Below are 18,543 nucleotides of genomic sequence, written 5' to 3' on the forward strand. Positions count from 1 at the left end.
TATCTCCCCCTAAGTTTCCTTGGTTTTTTGTGGAATACCTTCTAGAGTTAGTGGTCCTTGGAGTATGCTTTGGGAAGAGGTGTAGAATTTCTTAAAGCAGCCAGGTGCTGTAGTCAGATGATGTATTAGCATTCCCTGTTTGCCAGCTGTTAACATAAGAAACACCTGCAATGCATTTTGGAACCATTTTTGTATTAAAGTAATTTTTAAAGAAAATACGAAGTGCTTCTATGAGAAAATGAAAAGATAGGAGAGTTCAGCCAGGAGATACCTAGATAAGAAGAAAATATTGAAAGAATTGGGTTGTGTCTGCCAGTGAATAAACTATTAGATCACTACCTTGTTTAAGTGGAGAAAAAAAAGAAGATTGCTCTCAAAGTGGAGTTGTTTGTAAACACCATGCTCAGGTAAGTAGAAACTGTAAAGGGGACCCCCTTATTTATCAAATGGAAGCCTTTGTAAAATGCACTTCAGGTGCCCTTTCTTAAAGTGGCATACCGAATTTGATAAGCTTTCTTTTTTCCAGTTTTAATATTTTTTTAAATTAAAGTCAAGTTGATTTACAGTGTTTTAATTTCTGCTGTACAGCAGAGTAATTCAGTCACATATACATTTTTAATGTTCTTTTCCATTATAGTTTATCATAGGATATTGAATATGGTTTTCTGTGATGTATATAATAGGGCTTTGTTGTTTATATGCAAAAGGTTAGCTTATTCTTGATGCCTTGTTGAAATAGATTATACTTTGATTTTCATAGTTTTAAGTAATTTTACATCTCTTTATCCTTGCATGTGTTTGTACCTATCTGTTATTTTCAGACTATTAAAATTTTTAGTTCAAGGGTATATTGTCCCTGGGGACAGTACTTTTTGATTTGTCTTTTTCTTACGTTAAATAGAAAACAAAACCACATAAAACATATAGAACTTCATGAATTATTCTGTGGCAACCTTTGTTGTCATCACCATATGGTCAAGAAATAGAACTTTATCAGCTAGCCAGTATTTTGCAATAACTATAGGGTATAATCTTTCAAAATTGTATATTAAAAAAGGTTTTTAGGGCAAAATATGTTAGAAAAATAATACTAGCAAATAAAAAAGTCTTGGCTTACTGTGCCCAAGGAAACCCTTATCGGCCATCTTCAAAGTACCTCCCAATTACTGCTTCCTGTCCTTCCTTCAACAAATGACTTTTAACCTCTTTGTAGTAAGCATTTCCTGCATTTTAAGAAGTTTTTCAGTCACATGTGCATTCTTAGATACTAAGGTTTAGTCTTGTTCATAAAAAATTAGCAATGTTTTTAGAAAATATTTTGAGGATGTGCCATCGTATGTCCTGTGTTTATGTCGTCAGAGTAGTAAAAAAATTAACAACTTTAAGTTCTCTGATGCTTGAAAGACTGGAAAGACTTGATCAGGTGACATCAGTTGTATTTCAGGGTGTCCTGATGTCGGAGGAAGAGGTGTTTGAGCTTGTGCCTGATGATGAGCGACAGTGTTCAGCCTGCAGGACCACCTGTTTCCTCTCTGCTCTCACATGCTCCTGTAATCCTGAACGGCTCGTGTGTCTCTACCATCCGACTGATCTGTGCCCCTGCCCCATGCAGAAAAAATGTCTTAGGTATCCAGACGTTTCTTGTAAGGCTTCCATTACAGTCTTTTTAAAAATTGTTAATACTCTTGTTCGTAATGCCCTTCCTTGTGTTTGTTCTGGTTACCTCTTAACCCATCCGCCTCCTTTCTTGAGGATCAGCCCATTAAAGTTGGCCCTAAACTTACTGAATAAAATGAGTTGCTTTATCAAGTTGATGTGACACATTCCTTGTCTTTTTCTGAATTAAAACTCTGTGAGCTGCTTAGGTTTTTCTCTTTATGTGTACCTGGCCATTGTACTTCCCTTAAGGTGATTCTGTTTCAATGTTAATTTATTTTCAAATTATTGTTGGGTTTTGAAAGTTTTTATTTTTGTATGTGATCTTCTTTTTAGATATCGCTACCCACTTGAGGACCTCCCTTCTCTGCTCTATGGTGTGAAGGTCAGGGCACAGTCCTATGACACGTGGGTCAGTCGTGTTACAGAAGCATTATCTGCCAACTTCAGTCACAAGAAAGGTTAAGTTTCTTCCTTTTTTAAGCGGACACTGAAATGGTTTTCACTTTGAAAGAGATCTTGTTTTGTTTCATGTGTTTTTCCTCCATTAAGGAAAAGTCCTAGGCTTCATAAGAGATTTGAGACCAATGGGTTGGTTGACTATAGACTTAATTTCCTGTTTGAGAATCTTTCGTTAAGTGATAAAGTTGATATAAAATGAGACAGATTGCTAACAGCAGATGTATCATATATTCTGGGGAACCATTGTTACAAGTAGACTCACATTAATGGCTTACTGAGCAATTCTTTTTTCAAGAAAATTAGAGTTACCAAGGGAACATTTCATGCAAAGATGGGCGCAATAAAGGACACAAATGGTATGGACCTGACAGAAGCAGAAGATATTAATAGGTGGCAAAAATACACAGAAGAACCATACAAAAAAGATTTTCACAACCCAGATAATCACAATGGTGTGGTCACTCACCTAGAGCCAGACATCCTGGAATGCGAAATGAAGTGGGCCTTAGGAAGCATCACTACGAACAAAGCTAGTGGAGGTGATGGAATTCCAGTTGAGCTATTTCGAATCCTAAAAGATGATGCTGTTGAAAGTGCTGCACTCAATATGCCAGCACATTTGGAAAACTCAGCAGTGGCCACAGGTCTTGAAAAGGTCAGTTTTCATTCCAATCCCAAAGAAAGGCAATGCCAAAGAATGCCCAAACTACAGCACAGTTGCACTCATCTAGTAAAGTAATGCTCAGTTCACACACTAGTAAAGTAATGCTCAATTTTCTCCAAGCCAGGCTTCAACAGGATGTGAACTGAGAACTTCCAGATGTTCAAGCTGGATTTAGAAAAGGCAGAGGAACCAGAGATCAAAATGCCAACATCAATTGGGTCATCAAAAAAGAGTTCCGGAAAAACATCTACTTCAGTTTCATTGACTGTGCCAAAGCCTTTTACTGTGTGGATCACAACAAACTGTGGAAAATTCTTAGAGCTGGGAATACCAGACCACCTGACCTGCCTCCTGAGAAATCTGTGTACAGGTCAAGAAGCAACAGTTAAAACTGGACGTGGAACAACAGACTGGTTCCAGATCGGGAAAAGAGTACTTCAAGGCTGTATATTGTCACCCTGCTTATTTAACTTACATGCAGAGTACATCATGAGAAACACTGGACTAGATGAAGCACAAGCTAGAATCAGGATTGCTCGGAGAAACATCAATAACCGCAGATAGGCAGATGACACCACACTTACGGCAAAAAGCAAAGAACTAAAGAGCCTTTTGATGAAAGTAAAAAGAGAGTGAAAATGTTGGCTTAAAAACTAAGATCATGAAAACTAAGATCAGATCGTTCAGAAAACTAAGATCATGGCATCTGGTCCCATCACTTCATGGCAAGTAGATGGGGAAATAGTGACAGACTTTATGCTTTTGGGCTCCAAAATCAAATTGCAGATGGTGACTGCCGCCATGAAATTAAAAGATGCTTGCTCCTTGGAAGAAAAGCTATGACCAACCTAGACAGCATATTAAAAAGCAGAGACATTACCTTGCCAAAAAGGTCGTCTAGTCAAGGCTACGGTTTTTCCAGTAGTCGTGTATGGATGTGAGAGTTGGACTATAAAGAAAGAATTGATGCTTTTGAACTGTGGTGTTGGAGAAGACTCTTGAGAGTCCCTTGGACTACAAGGAGATCCAATTAGTGCATCCTAAAGGAAATCAGTCCTGAATATTCATTTGAAGGACAAATGCTGAAGCTGAAACTCCAGTGCTTTGGCCACGTGATGCAAAGAGCTGACTCATCTGAAAAGACCCTGATGGTGGGAAAGATTGAAGGCAGGAGAAGAAGTGGATGACAGAGGATGAGATGGTTGGATGACATCACCAACTCAATGGACATGAGTTTGAGTAAACTCCGGGAGTTCGTGATGGACAGAGAGGCCTGGTGTGCTGCAGTCCATGAAGTCGCAAAGAGTCAGACACGACTGAGTGACTGAACTGAACTGAGAAATTCTCAGAATTAGGAACAAGCCACCCGGCATAAGCTTCAGTTGTATTGGCGGGATTTTAACAGCTGTAGTGTTTTTGCTAATTGGTTGGTGATTGGCTTTTTATTTTCTGTGGTGATAGTATATGGCTCTCTTTGTTTTTACAGATTTGATTGAGTTACGAGTAATGCTGGAGGATGCTGAGGATAGGAAATACCCAGAGAATGATCTCTTTCGAAAACTTAAGGATGCTGTAAAAGAAGCTGAGACGTGTGCCTCTGTGGCTCAGCTGCTTCTGAGCAAGAAGCAGAAACACAGGTAAGACTGAGAAGAATTTCTCTAGTGGTTTTCTGTTTTGTTTTGACCAGAGTAATGACAGAGTCTTAATTGTCTGTGAGGCTGTGTTACCCTCCGCAAGTAATGCCCCAGCCTTGTCTCCTGCTGTGCGCTTCTCTTACTCTGCCTGCACTACCTCCCCTGCTCGTCATCATCACTGTGCTGCCCCTGCCCTTCCCCCTCCCCATGCTCCCCCTGCCCTTCCCCCTCCCCGTTGCTCCCCCTGCCCTTCCCCCTCACTGTGTCCTCTGCTTAGGGCCTGCGTGTTTGCTCTTGGCCCTCCTTGGGGCTATGTTCCCGGATACCCAGCTGGCTTACTCCCTTGCTTCTTCCAAGTCTTTTTTAGACATCATATTCTTGGAGAGGCCTTCTCGGACAACCTTGTAAAACTGCAGCCTTTTTATTCTTCCTTCCTCCTTTGTTTTTCTCCTGGTAGACGAATCTACTTACTGCCTTATCTCCTCCTCCTTTTCCTACCCCACTGGAAGATAATGCTAGAGTAGAATGTGGGATTTTCATCCTTCTCATTGCTGTGCTTTGAAGCATGCCTGGCACACAGTAGGTGTGTAATAGTGTTTGTAAATAGATGATACTGCAGGCTGAAGGCAGGTGGCAGCAGAGAGTGACCTGGGTGCAGGGGAGGCTGTTAGGGAGCATGGCAGTATATGCCTTGGATTTCACATAATTCACGTTTCATTTTCTGTGGCAGTGTTTCATCCTAACACATTCTTTGTGTCTGAATAGTTTTTTCTATAGCAGTTCACATTGGGTTTTTAATTACTTGGTACATTTTTTAATCTTTTGTTTTATGAGAGACCAATCATCAGTCAGGACTTCGCACCTGTCACTGGGTCTCTTACCCCCGCCTCCCCACCTTGGAGAATCTGGCCAAAGCTTAGAGACCCTTTTCTTAGAAAAGTATATGTACAGACGTAATCTGGAGTCAGTTTCACAGGGTTTATTATCTCCTAAGCTGGGTTAAAGGCCTTTGTTCTACATCTTAAGTTTCCTGAGATGGAGGATTTAGTTTTATCAGTGAACTTAACATTTTACTGTGGGAATTTATTAAATGTTTGAAATGTTTAATACTTGTAAGGTTGGAAGAACTGTAATTTAGAGAGTTGAATCTTTGAGCCATTAACTGAAGAGCTAAGAATCTCATTTGAAAGTGAAATCCCTCAGACACTTGTATTTTGGGATTTCTTGGGTTAGAATTCTGAAGAGACTAGAAACCCCCTTAATGCTGGAGTGACTGAATTTTCTTACTTATGTCTCAACATTGTATGACACCAGGCAGAGCCCAGACGGTGGGAGGACGCGGACCAAACTGACGGTTGAAGAGTTGAAGGCCTTTGTCCAGCAGCTCTTCAGTCTTCCGTGCGTCATCAGCCAAGCTCGACAAGTAAAGGTGGAGTATCGCGTTTTTTTTGGGGTAAAAAGAATAGTGTGTCTTGATTCGTTTTTTTGTTGTGTATGTTTCTTTTCTCAAATAAGTGCTGCTGTTTAAGGTTTTTAAGTAGGTAGTAAGAACTCTCTTGGTTTCATTCTTAGTCTTTAATTCCTCCTTTAAAATTCTGGAACTAAGGCTAGTTTAGAAATACTTTTTTTTCTCTGTTACTTTTAGGCCAGAACCTCCATTTAACGTAGATGTAATTGAATGGAAAAAATTAGTTAAAGGAATCAATGTATCAGTGAATTATTAGCCTGTGAACTTTTGAAAATGCAGGGCTCTGAAATTACCAGGGCCATCATGGCTTAATGAATATGTAAAATCTCAGAAGTGTCTCTCAGATACATTAATCTGCATAGTTAACTTTTGATAAGTTGTGGTGTCTTTTTGTGATTTGGCCAGAGCTGGGTAACTAAAATGGTTTCTGTCAAGGTTATTGACAGTGAAATCAACGTCAGTTGTATTGTCTGAACCCCGTGCTGTAGGAGTGTTCTGATTATTGATCATGCTTTCCTTCCTGAGAGATTTTCTTTTCTAAACATCTGACACAACACTGTGCTTACCTCACGATTCACAGTTCCTTCCTCTTTAGGGAGGCTGTTCGTTTTCTCCTCAGCTTGGCTTCTGTGTTTGGAGTATATTGGGAGTCTTGGCCCTTTCTTCTCGAGGTCCTGATGTCTTCTCGGTGACATTAAATATCACCTGTATCCAGTTGATGCCCAGCTCTGACCGCCTTTCTTCTTTGCTGCAGACTCGTCCATCCAGTTGTAGCCACTCTATTTGCCTGTGGTGGGCTGAACGGCATTTTAGATTAGATGAATCAAAATCCTTAATTGCCTTATTCGCCTTATTTACCACATTCAGTTTCAAAACTAGTGCTGTTATATTGCCTCTAAAATGTCTTCCAGAGTCGACTGCTAGTCATCATCTCCATCACTTAAATTATGCCCTAAACTGTGGGACTCTGTCCCTTAGATTACTGCAGCAGCTCCTTAACTGGTCTCTCTTCTTATCCTCTTGTTCCCAACAGTTCATTTTTCATGCAGTAACCAGAGTGATTATGTAAAATAGAAATCAAGTCATATTACTTTCCCCATGGTTAAGATCCTCTCGTGGTTCCTCAAAGCCATCAGAGTAAAATGCGAAGTGATTGTAATTAATCTACATGGCACTGTGTAATCTGACCTCTGCTTATTCCTTAACCACTTATCTTCTGTATCCACTTTGCTATCCATCATCCACTTTGGACCAAGACACAAGCTCATTCCTCTTTAAAAGCTTTTGCAGTTATTATTTGCCCTTCCTGAACTAGTGTTCCTCCTGTACCTCATTGTAGTTTTGATTGTGATCATCGTTGTGAAGTAATATGCTCCTCCCTGCCACCTCATCACCTCTGATGACTTTTGTATTGAATTGCCCTGTTCTACTTTCATAGCACTGAAAACTAACTGAAGCATTAAATTCACGTCTTCAGTGTCTGGCCACTTACATTAAAATATGTGTTCCTTGAAGACAAGGATGTTGTATTTTTTGTTTAATGCGGTGTGCCTAGACTAGTCCCTGTACCTAACTCAGCAGTCATGAAATATTTTTGAGTGACCAGTTCAGTTGCTCAGTCATGACTGATTCTTTACGACCCCATGGACAGCAGCACGCCAGGCCTCCCTCTCCATCACCAACTCCCAGGGTTTACTCAAACTCATGTCCATTGAGTTGGTGATGCCGTCCAACCATCTCATCCTCTGTCGTCCCCTTCTCCTCCTGGCTTCAGTCTTTCCTGGCATCAGGGTCTTTTCAAATGAGTCAGCTCTTCGCATCATGTGGCCAAAGTATTGGAGTTTCTGCTTCAACATCAGAGCTTCCAATGAATATTCAGGACTGATTTCCTTAAGATGGACTGGTTGGATCTCCTTGCAGTCCAAGGGACTCTCAAGAGTCTTCTCCAACATCACGGTTCAAAAGCATCCATTCTTTTTTTATAGGCCAACTCTCACATCCATACATGACTACTGGAAAAACCGTAGCCTTGACTGAACGGACCTTTGTTGGCAAAGTAATGTCTCTGCTGTTTAATATACTCTCTGTTGGTCATAACTTTCCTTCCAAGGAGTAAGCATTTTTCAGTTTCAAGGCTGCAGGTACCATCTGCAGTGATTTTGGAGCCCCAAAAAATAAAGTGACTTAATCATATTGAAAAGGGGTGTGTAAGTAATTACAGAGAAGCATATTTATGTCTTTATCATATGTCTGTTTGGTGCTATGATAGTGAGATTATTAAATAGTCTAGAATTTGGTAGTTTGCCAGAACCATACGTATTCCATACTCATTTTGTATCTTCTAAGTTTGTTCTTTATTCCTTTGACCTTTTCAGAATTTGCTTGATGACGTGGAGGAGTTTCATGAGCGTGCTCAGGAGGCCATGATGGACGAGACCCCAGACTCGTCCAAACTCCAGATGTTGATCGATATGGGCTCCAGTCTGTATGTGGAGCTCCCGGAGTTAGCTCGACTAAAGCAAGAGCTTCAGCAAGCTCGCTGGTTGGATGAAGTAAGACTGACGCTGTCGGACCCTCAGCAGGTCACCTTGGATGTCATGAAAAAGTTGATAGACTCTGGGGTCGGCTTGGCACCCCACCATGCTGTGGAGAAAGCGATGGCCGAGCTTCAGGAGCTCCTCACAGTCTCTGAGCGATGGGAAGAGAAGGCCAAGGTCTGCCTACAGGCAAGGTGAACACATCTATTGGTGACTGTCCCCTCTTTAAGATGTAGGTTGGAAAGTAGAGAGTGGGGAGGAACATAAAGGTCTGTTGAGCTGAATGTCTTGTGCCTTCCCCAAGTGCTCACTAGGTTATCAAATGGGTCTGTATATGGACAGTTTCAAATCTTGTGAGCACACTGTGTGCAGAGTCCTTTGTTAAGTACTTTAGTAAGTGTTACAAAGCAGTGTTTTGTTTACAGCCTCACCGTTACTGCTACTCTAGTTAGGAGCTAAGAAATACAAAGCTCTGCTACAGTATGTTGTTAACTGAGAGGAACAGAAAAATGCTAGAATCAGAGGGGGAAAGGTCAGTGTAGCTTAGAGAATTAGAAGAGACGCTTGAGAGAAAGAGGAGAATGGAAGTCAAGCCTTGAAGAATGAGTGGGATTGAAATGGGAGGGGAGGTAAGAGACATGTCCTAAGATCAGCTTAAGGAATGTGTCAGTGTGTGCCCAGGTGACAGAAGCTGAGTGGTGTTTATTTTACCCCAGCAGGGGATTCACGCGGGGAAGTAGAGAGAGATGAGAGTTAGGCAGGAGAATGAGAGGCGTTAGCATCGGCACCCAATAGACTTGTGAGATTGAAGTCAGGCGTCTGTCAGTTTGACTTCCATGTTCTGTATGAAAGTATTTTTTCACCAAAGATTAATATTAATATAATTTCCTTTGTGAGGATGAGGAAATTGGGATGCTTACAGAGATCACATAGTTGTTAAATAATACAGCTCAAATTTAAAGCATTTTCTACTTCATTCCAAAGTTTCCGTGTGCTTAATTACTTTGCCAGTCACTTATTTTCGATTCATTTGATAGGAAAGTCTGTTCTAAAATTGGCCAACAGTGAATGAAAAGTGAAAGTGTTAGTCATTCACTCCTGTCCGACTCTTTGCGATCCCATGGACTGTATGTAGCCTGCCAGGCTTCTCTTCCCATGGGATTCTCCAGGCAAGCATACTGGAGTGGGTTGCCATTTCCTTGTCCAGGAGATCTTCCCAGAGTTTCAGCAAATTAGTGTCATGAAGAAAATGAAGTTGGTAGAGAGGACTGAGGGAGTCAGTTTTCCAGCTCCTGTCAAAGCTCTTCTGAAATGCACCCTTAACATTCTGCATCCTAAGCACTGGTTGGCTGCTGACTGCTCCTTTCCAGATAATCATCCTCCTGGTTTTGGCCTCTCTGCCTCTTTTAGAGTGCTTTCCCCAGAATTCTGACCTAGGCCGCTTTTCTGCTCACTTTGTACCCTTCCTTGGAAATTTCATCTCACTTCTTGTCTCCATTTACCATCTTTGTGCAGACTAACTCCAAATCCTCATCTAGAACACAAGTTTGTTTTTTTACCTGTAGTTATCATCTGCTTGTTAAGTAATTCCAGAGGATGTCCTGTAAGTGCCTCAGACTCCCCGTATTCAAAATAACCTTCATCCACTGCTTCCTGTGTTCTCGTCCTTTGTTCCTGTTTTCTTTGAATTAAACCCTCTTTAACTCATTTGAACAAGCCAGAACTCTGGAAATTAGTGTTGGCCCTTGCCCTCCCATTTCCTTCCCCTCAGACTCAGCTCCCGAATCCTGCTGATGCTGTTTCTTTGGTGTTTTTCTCTTTGATTCTTTTTCTTTGGGCTGTTGTTACAGCTGACTTAGCACACAGCACCAGGTTCTGTCTATAATCTCAACCCTCTGTCATCCATTCTTCACAGTGAAATTAGTATTTTCCTAAAGTGCAGAAGTGACAGTTTGACTTCGCTGCTTAAAGCCCATCACTGTTTCCCAATCCCCCTAGGGTGAAGTTGAGACTTCCTCAACCTGAGTTTTTGTAATCTAGGCCCTTGCTTAAATACCTACCATGACCCCTTGCCATTCTTTTTCTTGTGTTCTGTGTTCCAGACATAATGACCCCCCACACACACCAACCCTGGGGAACACCTTTCCCCCCGTCCACCTACGTTGGTGTACCTCCACCACCCGTCCGCTGGCCTGGTCCTGGCGTTCCTGACTAGTTCCTATTCAAAAAGGAGAAGCCAGCTTAGAAGTCACTTCTAGGAAGCCTTCCTTACTGCCAAGTCAACCAAGTCCCCCCTACTGTATATTCTGACAGCATCTTTCTTTTCCTTTATTATTGTAATTATGGTGTATTGTAACGTTTTATTGATAATCACCTCCCCCAAGATTAAAAGGTTTTATGAAGGCAAGGACTAGATCATCTTATGCATTAATCGTCCCAAGGACATGGCCCAGTGCTTGGCATATAGTAGGGATCATGGGTGCTCAAACTGTTCCCACTCTCAGTAGTTTCCCATTGCTCACATAGACCTTAATTCACAGCCCTGAAGACCTCTTAATCTGCATCTTTCTTATCTGCCAGATTCCCCTCCTTCTTGCTGTTACTCCCATCCCGCCTCCCGTTCTCACTATCCCTTATCTTAAACTTGGTTTTAACATCTTCAGGTTTTCTCCACATCTTTGTTCATTAAATTCCTGATGTTTTTCCTTTCATCCTTTACACGACCAAATCACACTTATTTAAGGCCTAGTTCAGAACCCTTCTCAGCTCTCCCAGGTCAGATTAATCACTATTTCCCTAGTAATGAACCCACAATCATTTGTTCTTAGTACAAGTATATTTCTTAGGATAAGGTCTGTATTTCAGTCATCTTTGTGTAGCAAGGTGTTTAGTGCTTATAGTTGAATTAAATGTCAACATCAGTGGATTTCTAGACCACTGCTTCCTACATTGCTGTCTCTTATGCATCTCTGACAGTTTCAGATCCTATAGAAACTGATACACAGGTAGTTTAGTGTGGGAAAGAGCACGGGATCTGACACTGATTCTGAGTCAGTGCTTCATGTGTGCCATTTACTGCATTAAATGACTTTGAGGAAGTAATTGATCTTGAGTTAAACTTACCTGTAAAATGGAAATGAAGGTAATAGGTGTTTGCCTCTCTCATAGGCTTATGGTGAGAATTAAGTCACATGTATGAAAGTTCTTTTACATGTTGTGTTATTTAAGTGTTGGTAGTAGTTTGACTTATCCTCATGCATCCTCCCTGCTTTTATGTTTATCAAGGCCTCGGCACAGTGTGGCGAGTTTAGAAAGCATCGTGAATGAAGCTAAGAGCATTCCAGCCTTTCTGCCCAATGTGTTGTCCCTGAAAGAAGCCTTACAGAAGGCCCGAGAATGGACAACTAAAGTGGAAGCTATTCAGGTAAAGAACCTCTTGAGTTGTCTACCGTTCAGGGAATGCCATCTCACACTTGAATCCTTGAAGCCTTTAATTCTGTACTGAAATAATTGTGTACTTGAAATTCACTTGTTCTTTCATCTGATTTTTATTTTTAAATATGTATTACCTATTTAAACATTACTTGTTTCTATTGACTTCTTGCTGTGAGAGATGACAGAATTAGCCATTTAATTAATGCTTAGCAGTAGGGAGTTTATTTCCTGCTGTATTTGACTCTCTTGCCATGTACATGAGTTACTTTTTTAAAAATAGAAGTATAATTAATTTACAGTGTTGTGCTTATTTTAAGTGTACAGCAAAGTGGTTCAGTTTTTTTAATATATATATAATATTTTTCAGATTCTTTTCTATTACAGATTGCTACAAGATAGAGTATAGTTCCCTGTGCTATACAGTAGGCCCTTATTTACCTATTTTATGTATATAGTGTGTACTTTTTAAAAATTTGTTTATTTTTTGCTGTCATGGGTCTTTGTTGCTTTGCACGGGCTTTCTCTAGTTGCAGCAAGCGGGGGCTGCTCTTTCTGCTGTGCTTGGGCTTTTCATTGCAGTGGCTTCTCTTGTTGCAGAGCAAGGACTCTAGGGTGTGTGGACTCAGTAGTTGTGGTGCACAGGCATGTGGAATCCTCCCAGACCAGGGATTGAACCCACGTCCCCTGCATTGGCAGCCAGATTCTTAACCCACTGCACCACCAGGAAAGTACAGGAGTGGGTATATGTTAATCCCAAACTCCTAATTTAGCCCCCACCCACTGTCCTCTAATTACTTTTGAAACAAGTAGCAGGAAAAGAAAATGAAACTGACATTTACTGAACCCCACAATACTCTTGGGGACTCATCTGGATGTTTGGGAGTAGGAATGGGAGAGAAGGGTGTAAAGATACAACCCCGGACCTCAAAGTGGCACATTCTAGTTGAAAAGACATGTATTACACATACGTAACTCAAAACAGTGAACTAAGTGCTGGAGATGAAAGTATGCCTGAATACATAAGGTTCCTTCTGAATGGTCTGCAGAGACCATGCACTGCAGCGTTTACAGTGGTGAGTATGTTGTAGGATTGGACTGAAAGAAAGGAAACCAGCTCTCCCACTAAACAGCTGCTGCCCTTAGAAAGAGGAGGTGTCATGGTCTAATGACTTCTGTTTTGCTTTCTTTTCAGTTGAGTTTTTCTGGGACCTGCTTAGTTGCTACTCTGTTCTGTTCTGTGCTTTAAAATTACTTGTTTTCATCAGTACTCCCCTGTGTTTCATCTTTGACCAGTTTCAGGCAATTATCAGATGACTGATAATCTTTAGTTGGCTGTTTATGATTGAAGAACTGAGCTGGCAAGTAGAGGTAGCTGCTGTGGTTTTCCGAGGACTGTTTCTTCCCTTTGGTGGGAGGATGGACTTGGGGGCTCTGAAATGGTGGACATTTTCTGCTGTCCTTCAGGGTACACAGGCTGGAGGAGGCTGTGTCCTGGCCTAGCCAGAAGGTGTTCTGTATGTCAGCTTGGAGAGTCGTACCATCTGAGGGATCACTCTGGATTGTCATCTGTGGGCTGCCAACCTGATACTCTGATGTTCTTGCCAGGACCCTGGGATGGATTACTGACTAACTCTTCCCATTTCCTGTAATGACTTAATTATTTAATGTCAGTAAATTTAAAGCACTCTTGAGTTTAAAAACTGATTATATTCATTAAGTGGAAATACTGACACATTGTTAATTAGTAGAATATCTGCTCTTGTCTGTAAATGGAGAAAGTTGTCAGAACTAAGATACTGCTCTATAGTAGTTGGAAAAATTTTGAAAGACTTTGAAACAGGCAGAAGAGACTACCATGTCCTTTCAGTGGAGTAGTGGATGTTGTTTAGCAAACCACCTGGGTTTATTTGATTCTCTGAGTGTGTGCCTTAGACTTTTCTTCTACCATGCTCATTACAACTGTCAGTTATTTAAAAACGATAGTAATGTGACTGAATTAGTCTGTAGGAAAACAGATTTCTAAGGAACAAATTATTCTCCACACTGTAGAAAAGGTGATTCCATTGACCTGGATGATATTAAATGCCTGTTTCCATCTATTAGCAAATTCCTTTCCACATTCCTGACTTTCATGGTGGCTCAGATGGTAAAGTATCTGCCTACAATGCGGGAGACCTGGGTTCGATCCCTGGGTCGGGAAGATGCCCTGGAGAAGGAAATGGTAACCCACTCCAGTATTCTTGCCTGGAAAATCTCATGGATGGGGGAGCCTGGTAGCCTGCAGTCCGTGGGGTCACGAAGAGTTGGACACAACTGAGCGACTTCACTTTTACTTTTCCTCATTCCTAATTGCATTTGTATGTTTGTTTTTAGATTGTCCTTTGAACTAGTTTTTACATCTTACTGGGTCCCTTGTTAATTCATTTTAAAAAACCTTTGACAACATGAATTTATACAAACATTTTTTAAAGGACATTGGAAGACTGTTAAGAGATACAATTAGGTTTAAAGACTAATAGTTAATGGAAAAGGTTAGCACTAAACTCTTTATAAGATCTACTAATAGTGTATTGCCAGACTCCATGAGAGATGACAGATTATGTAAGGCTGTACTTCTCTTTCCCAGAGTGGCAGCAATTATGCTTACTTGGAGCAGCTGGAGAGCTTATCTGCTAAAGGCCGCCCTATCCCCGTGCGTCTTGATGCGCTGCCCCAGGTGGAGTCTCAAGTGGCAGCAGCTCGGGCCTGGAGAGAACGGACAGGGAGGACCTTTCTCAAGAAGAATTCCAGCCACACGCTGCTACAGGTGAGGAGTGGTGTGTTTTCATGTGCGTGCCCTTCAGTGCCCTCCCCAGAAGTAGGTGACTCATTACCTAAGGTAAGGGTGGTTGTCAGTTTATCTGGTCGTGGTTATACAAGTTCATTCCTACTGGGTGGTATCAGATGTTGGCTAGTAATCTGGAACCTTGAACAGACTTACTTCCAGTTCACCTTACACTGTGTCAGCCTGCATCTTATCCCTGTTGTTATCGTGGACTCTTATCACCAAAAGATCTTATTCTCAGAAGCACAAATTAAAAAATAATTTTTTTTTTACCTTGAAATACAGTTGATTTACAGTGTTGTATTAGTTTCTCATGTACAGCAAAGCGGTTCAGTTATACATACATATTTTCTTTTTCAGATTCTTTTCCATTATAGGTTATTACAAGGTATTGAATATAGTTCCCTGTGCTATACAGTAGGGCCTTGTTTATCTATTTTTTATCTAGGTATTGTATATCTGTTAACCACAAACTTCTAATTTATCCCTCTCCCCACCTTTTCCCTTTCGTAACCATGTTTGTTTTTTATGTCTGTGAAGCTGCTTCTGTTTTATTAATAAGTTCATATGTATTTCTTTTTTTAGATTCCACATGTAAGTGATATCATATGATATTTGTTGTTCTGACTTACTTCACTTAGTATAATCATTTCTTGGTCCATCTATATTGCTGCAAATGGCATATTTCATTCTTTTTTTGCAGCTGAGTAGTATTGCATTGTATATACGCACCCCATCTGGATCCATTCCTCTTGTCAGTGGACACTTAGGTTTCTTCCATGTCTTGGTAGTTGTAAATAGTGAGAAGCACAAATGTAAATGCTCATTACCCTTTTCACGTTGAACAGTTTGAACACAGTTAAGAGCATAGACTTGGGAATAAGATTGTTTCATGTTTGAGGATGGATTCCTGGTGTTAAGGCTGTGTCTGTGGGCAACTTGTTGCCTTTCTGAAGCTGTTCCCCTTGTTTGTGGAGATAATATCACCTACTTCGGAGGCTTGTTGGGAAGTTTGAATTCAATAATGCATGTGAAGTTTCTAAGAATGTGTCTGGGACATGTGAGTGGTCAATAAATGGTGACTTTTATTTTCAATTTTGAGATTTTTTAAAACCAGAGCTCAATGTTTGGTTTTATTTTTGTAGGTGCTTAGTCCCCGGACTGACATTGGTATTTATGGGAGTGGAAAAAATAGAAGGAAAAAAGTAAAAGAACTGATAGAAAAAGAAAAAGAAAAGGATCTGGACCTTGAGCCTCTGAGTGACCTGGAGGAGGGACTGGAGGAAACCAGAGATGCAGCCACAGTGGTGAGAGCCAGAGTGCTTCTTGAATTTGCTTGGTGAATGCAGCATTCTGTGAAGCAGTCACTTTTTTATGTTCCTAACTTTTTATTTTTGTATAGTACATCTTTGACTTCATGGTTGTACATATTTCACACCTTTTTAATATTTGGAGTCAAAGTGGATAAAAACTGTTCTCTCACCCTAAAATTGCCCTTTCCATATCCCTCTTTATTGTTGTTTTAATAGTTGTCCAGTAGTCCATCAAATTGTCCATAATTTACTGAACACATTTCTGATACTGATCATTTTTGTTGTTACTTGGTATTCAGTATTATGGATAATAGCAAAGTGGACTTAGCGTTTTCCTTTTTTCAGGTTGTTTTCCTACACTTGACTCTTAGTAATGGGATTACCAGGCTAGGATTTTAGAGTGTTTAATGGTGCTTAATGCTGTTGTGCTCTTGAAAGGAATGGTACCAGCTGACTGACTGCAGCTGCTGTTTGCAGTCTTTGCCTCTCTCGGTAGCATTCAGTAATATAGTGAGTATGCAAAAAAGTGTTTGTAGATAATTAAAATTATGGGTTTTATTGTAGAGTAGGAGGGATATGTTATGATTACAAGGAGCCTGAGGAAGTAGAAAATAAAAATGAGCTTGGGCAATATGTAATAGTGGGGAAACACATTCACTAAGTGACTTCATATGGCCGTTCCTGCCTGCAAATGATCCTGTTTTGAGGCTGATGGAAATAATTTCTTGTTAGCCTGCCTAGTGAGTCAGTCTTGCCAGACAAATAGCACTGGAAATTGCCTCAAAATTGTTTCAGAGCTAACAGAGTTTAAAAAGAAAAAGCCCTGATAATATTAATGATAATTAAGTTTTGTTTTTATATATTTTTTTGAAATGAGTTACCTAAAACCTTACTATAATTAGTCATCAGCCTTTGTTACTCTTCTCCATAAGCTAGAAATTCCAAGAAAGAAATAAAATTGATTTGTATTGAACTTCCCCCAGAGAATGAATTAGAAGGAGGTAGGGAGTCAGTACCGATGAAATGTTTATCTTGTGCCAGGCGCCAAGTTAGGCACTGTCGCATGTTATCTTATTTAATCCTTAAAACAGCAAAGTGAAGTTACTAATATTCTCATTTTTTGGAAAACTGAGATTCAGAAAACCTGGATCCAGGAGTCTTGTTAAGTACAAGAGCCAGGCCTGATAACCAGGGTGGCTTGAACCCATCTTTCTCCTGCCCCTTATGAAAAAATTAACTACTCGACTGCTGGACGTTGTCATATATGACAGCAGTTTGCTTATTTCACAGATGAGTATTTGCATAGAAACTGTCAGGCTGCCCCAAATTTTAGGAAACGATAGCTTTTTTTTTTTTTTTAAGGACAGTGCTTGGGACTTCCCTGGTGGTCCAGTGGTTAAGATACTGTGCTTCCAATGGAGGTGCTGTGGGTTCAATCCCTTGTTGAGGAACTAAGATCCCACATACTACAAGGTGTGGCCAAAAAAAGACAGTGCTTTGTCAACATGAGTCTGCAATGTGGAAATGGTCCCTACCCTTGAAGATTTGGTATTTTGAGAACATTTTGCAGTGACTCCCTTCAGTTAAATGTTTGTCGTACCCAGGTGGCGGTTTTCAAAGAGCGGGAGCAGAAGGAGCTGGAAGCCATGCATTCCCTCAGGGCAGCCAACCTTGCCAAGATGAGCATGGTGGACCGGATAGAGGACGTCAAGTTTTGCATTTGCCGTAAGACAGCAAGTGGGTTTATGCTCCAATGTGAGCTCTGCAAAGACTGGTTTCACAACAGCTGTGTTCCTCTTCCTAAATCGAGTTCCCAGAAGAAGGGGTCCAGCTGGCAGGCTAAGGAAGTAAAATTCCTTTGTCCTCTCTGCATGCGGTCTCGAAGGCCGCGGCTGGAGACGATTCTGTCCCTCCTGGTGTCCCTTCAAAAGTTGCCGGTGCGGCTGCCTGAGGGGGAGGCCCTTCAGTGTTTGACAGAACGTGCCATGAGCTGGCAGGACAGGGCCCGGCAAGCCCTGGCCACGGACGAGCTGTCTTCTGCCCTGGCCAAGCTGTCCGTGTTGAGCCAGCGGATGGTGGAGCAGGCAGCTCGGGAGAAAACCGAAAAGATCATCAGTGCAGAACTCCAGAAAGCCGCAGCCAACCCAGATTTGCAGGCAAGTTGAGAATTTTCTTTTTTCTTTTTTTCCCTATTTCATGGGGTAATATCTGTCAGTGTGTAAGCAGTAAATCAAATCTCTTACCAGTATTAGGAAAGTAACAGTAAGTTGCTTCATTACAATTTGATGGACTCAGGCATGCATTAACACTTGTGTATTTGGTGCCTCTTCATCTCCGGTTGCTCGTTGTTTAGGGACACTTGCCTAGTTTCCAGCAGTCTGCTTTCAATCGGGTGGCGAGCAGTGTGTCTTCCTCCCCTCGACAAACGGCGGACTATGACGATGAAGAGACAGATTCTGATGAAGATATTCGGGAGACCTATGGCTATGATATGAAGGTAATTACAGGGATGGGCTGGGGGGTTTGATCACTTGATCACTGGGTTTGTTT

At 41.1% G+C, this 18,543-nt stretch overlaps 1 protein-coding gene across 1 annotated transcript in view; it reads left to right on the forward strand.

Annotated features, from left to right (window-relative positions):
- The window catches only part of KDM5A (lysine demethylase 5A), a 62,437-nt gene that overhangs the window by 27,052 nt on the left and 16,842 nt on the right, over nucleotides 1–18,543 (forward strand). The window contains exons 15-24 of the mRNA XM_040233702.1: nucleotides 1,445–1,626; nucleotides 1,993–2,117; nucleotides 4,269–4,419; nucleotides 5,731–5,845; nucleotides 8,260–8,615; nucleotides 11,707–11,845; nucleotides 14,483–14,662; nucleotides 15,826–15,987; nucleotides 17,598–18,149; nucleotides 18,347–18,490. Coding sequence (XP_040089636.1) covers nucleotides 1,445–1,626; nucleotides 1,993–2,117; nucleotides 4,269–4,419; nucleotides 5,731–5,845; nucleotides 8,260–8,615; nucleotides 11,707–11,845; nucleotides 14,483–14,662; nucleotides 15,826–15,987; nucleotides 17,598–18,149; nucleotides 18,347–18,490 — 2,106 coding nt within the window. The remainder of the gene's footprint in view (nucleotides 1–1,444; nucleotides 1,627–1,992; nucleotides 2,118–4,268; nucleotides 4,420–5,730; nucleotides 5,846–8,259; nucleotides 8,616–11,706; nucleotides 11,846–14,482; nucleotides 14,663–15,825; nucleotides 15,988–17,597; nucleotides 18,150–18,346; nucleotides 18,491–18,543) is intronic.

Source organism: Oryx dammah, unplaced genomic scaffold, assembly GCF_014754425.2.
Source record: "Oryx dammah isolate SB20612 unplaced genomic scaffold, SCBI_Odam_1.1 HiC_scaffold_29, whole genome shotgun sequence".
Taxonomy (NCBI): domain Eukaryota; kingdom Metazoa; phylum Chordata; class Mammalia; order Artiodactyla; family Bovidae; genus Oryx; species Oryx dammah.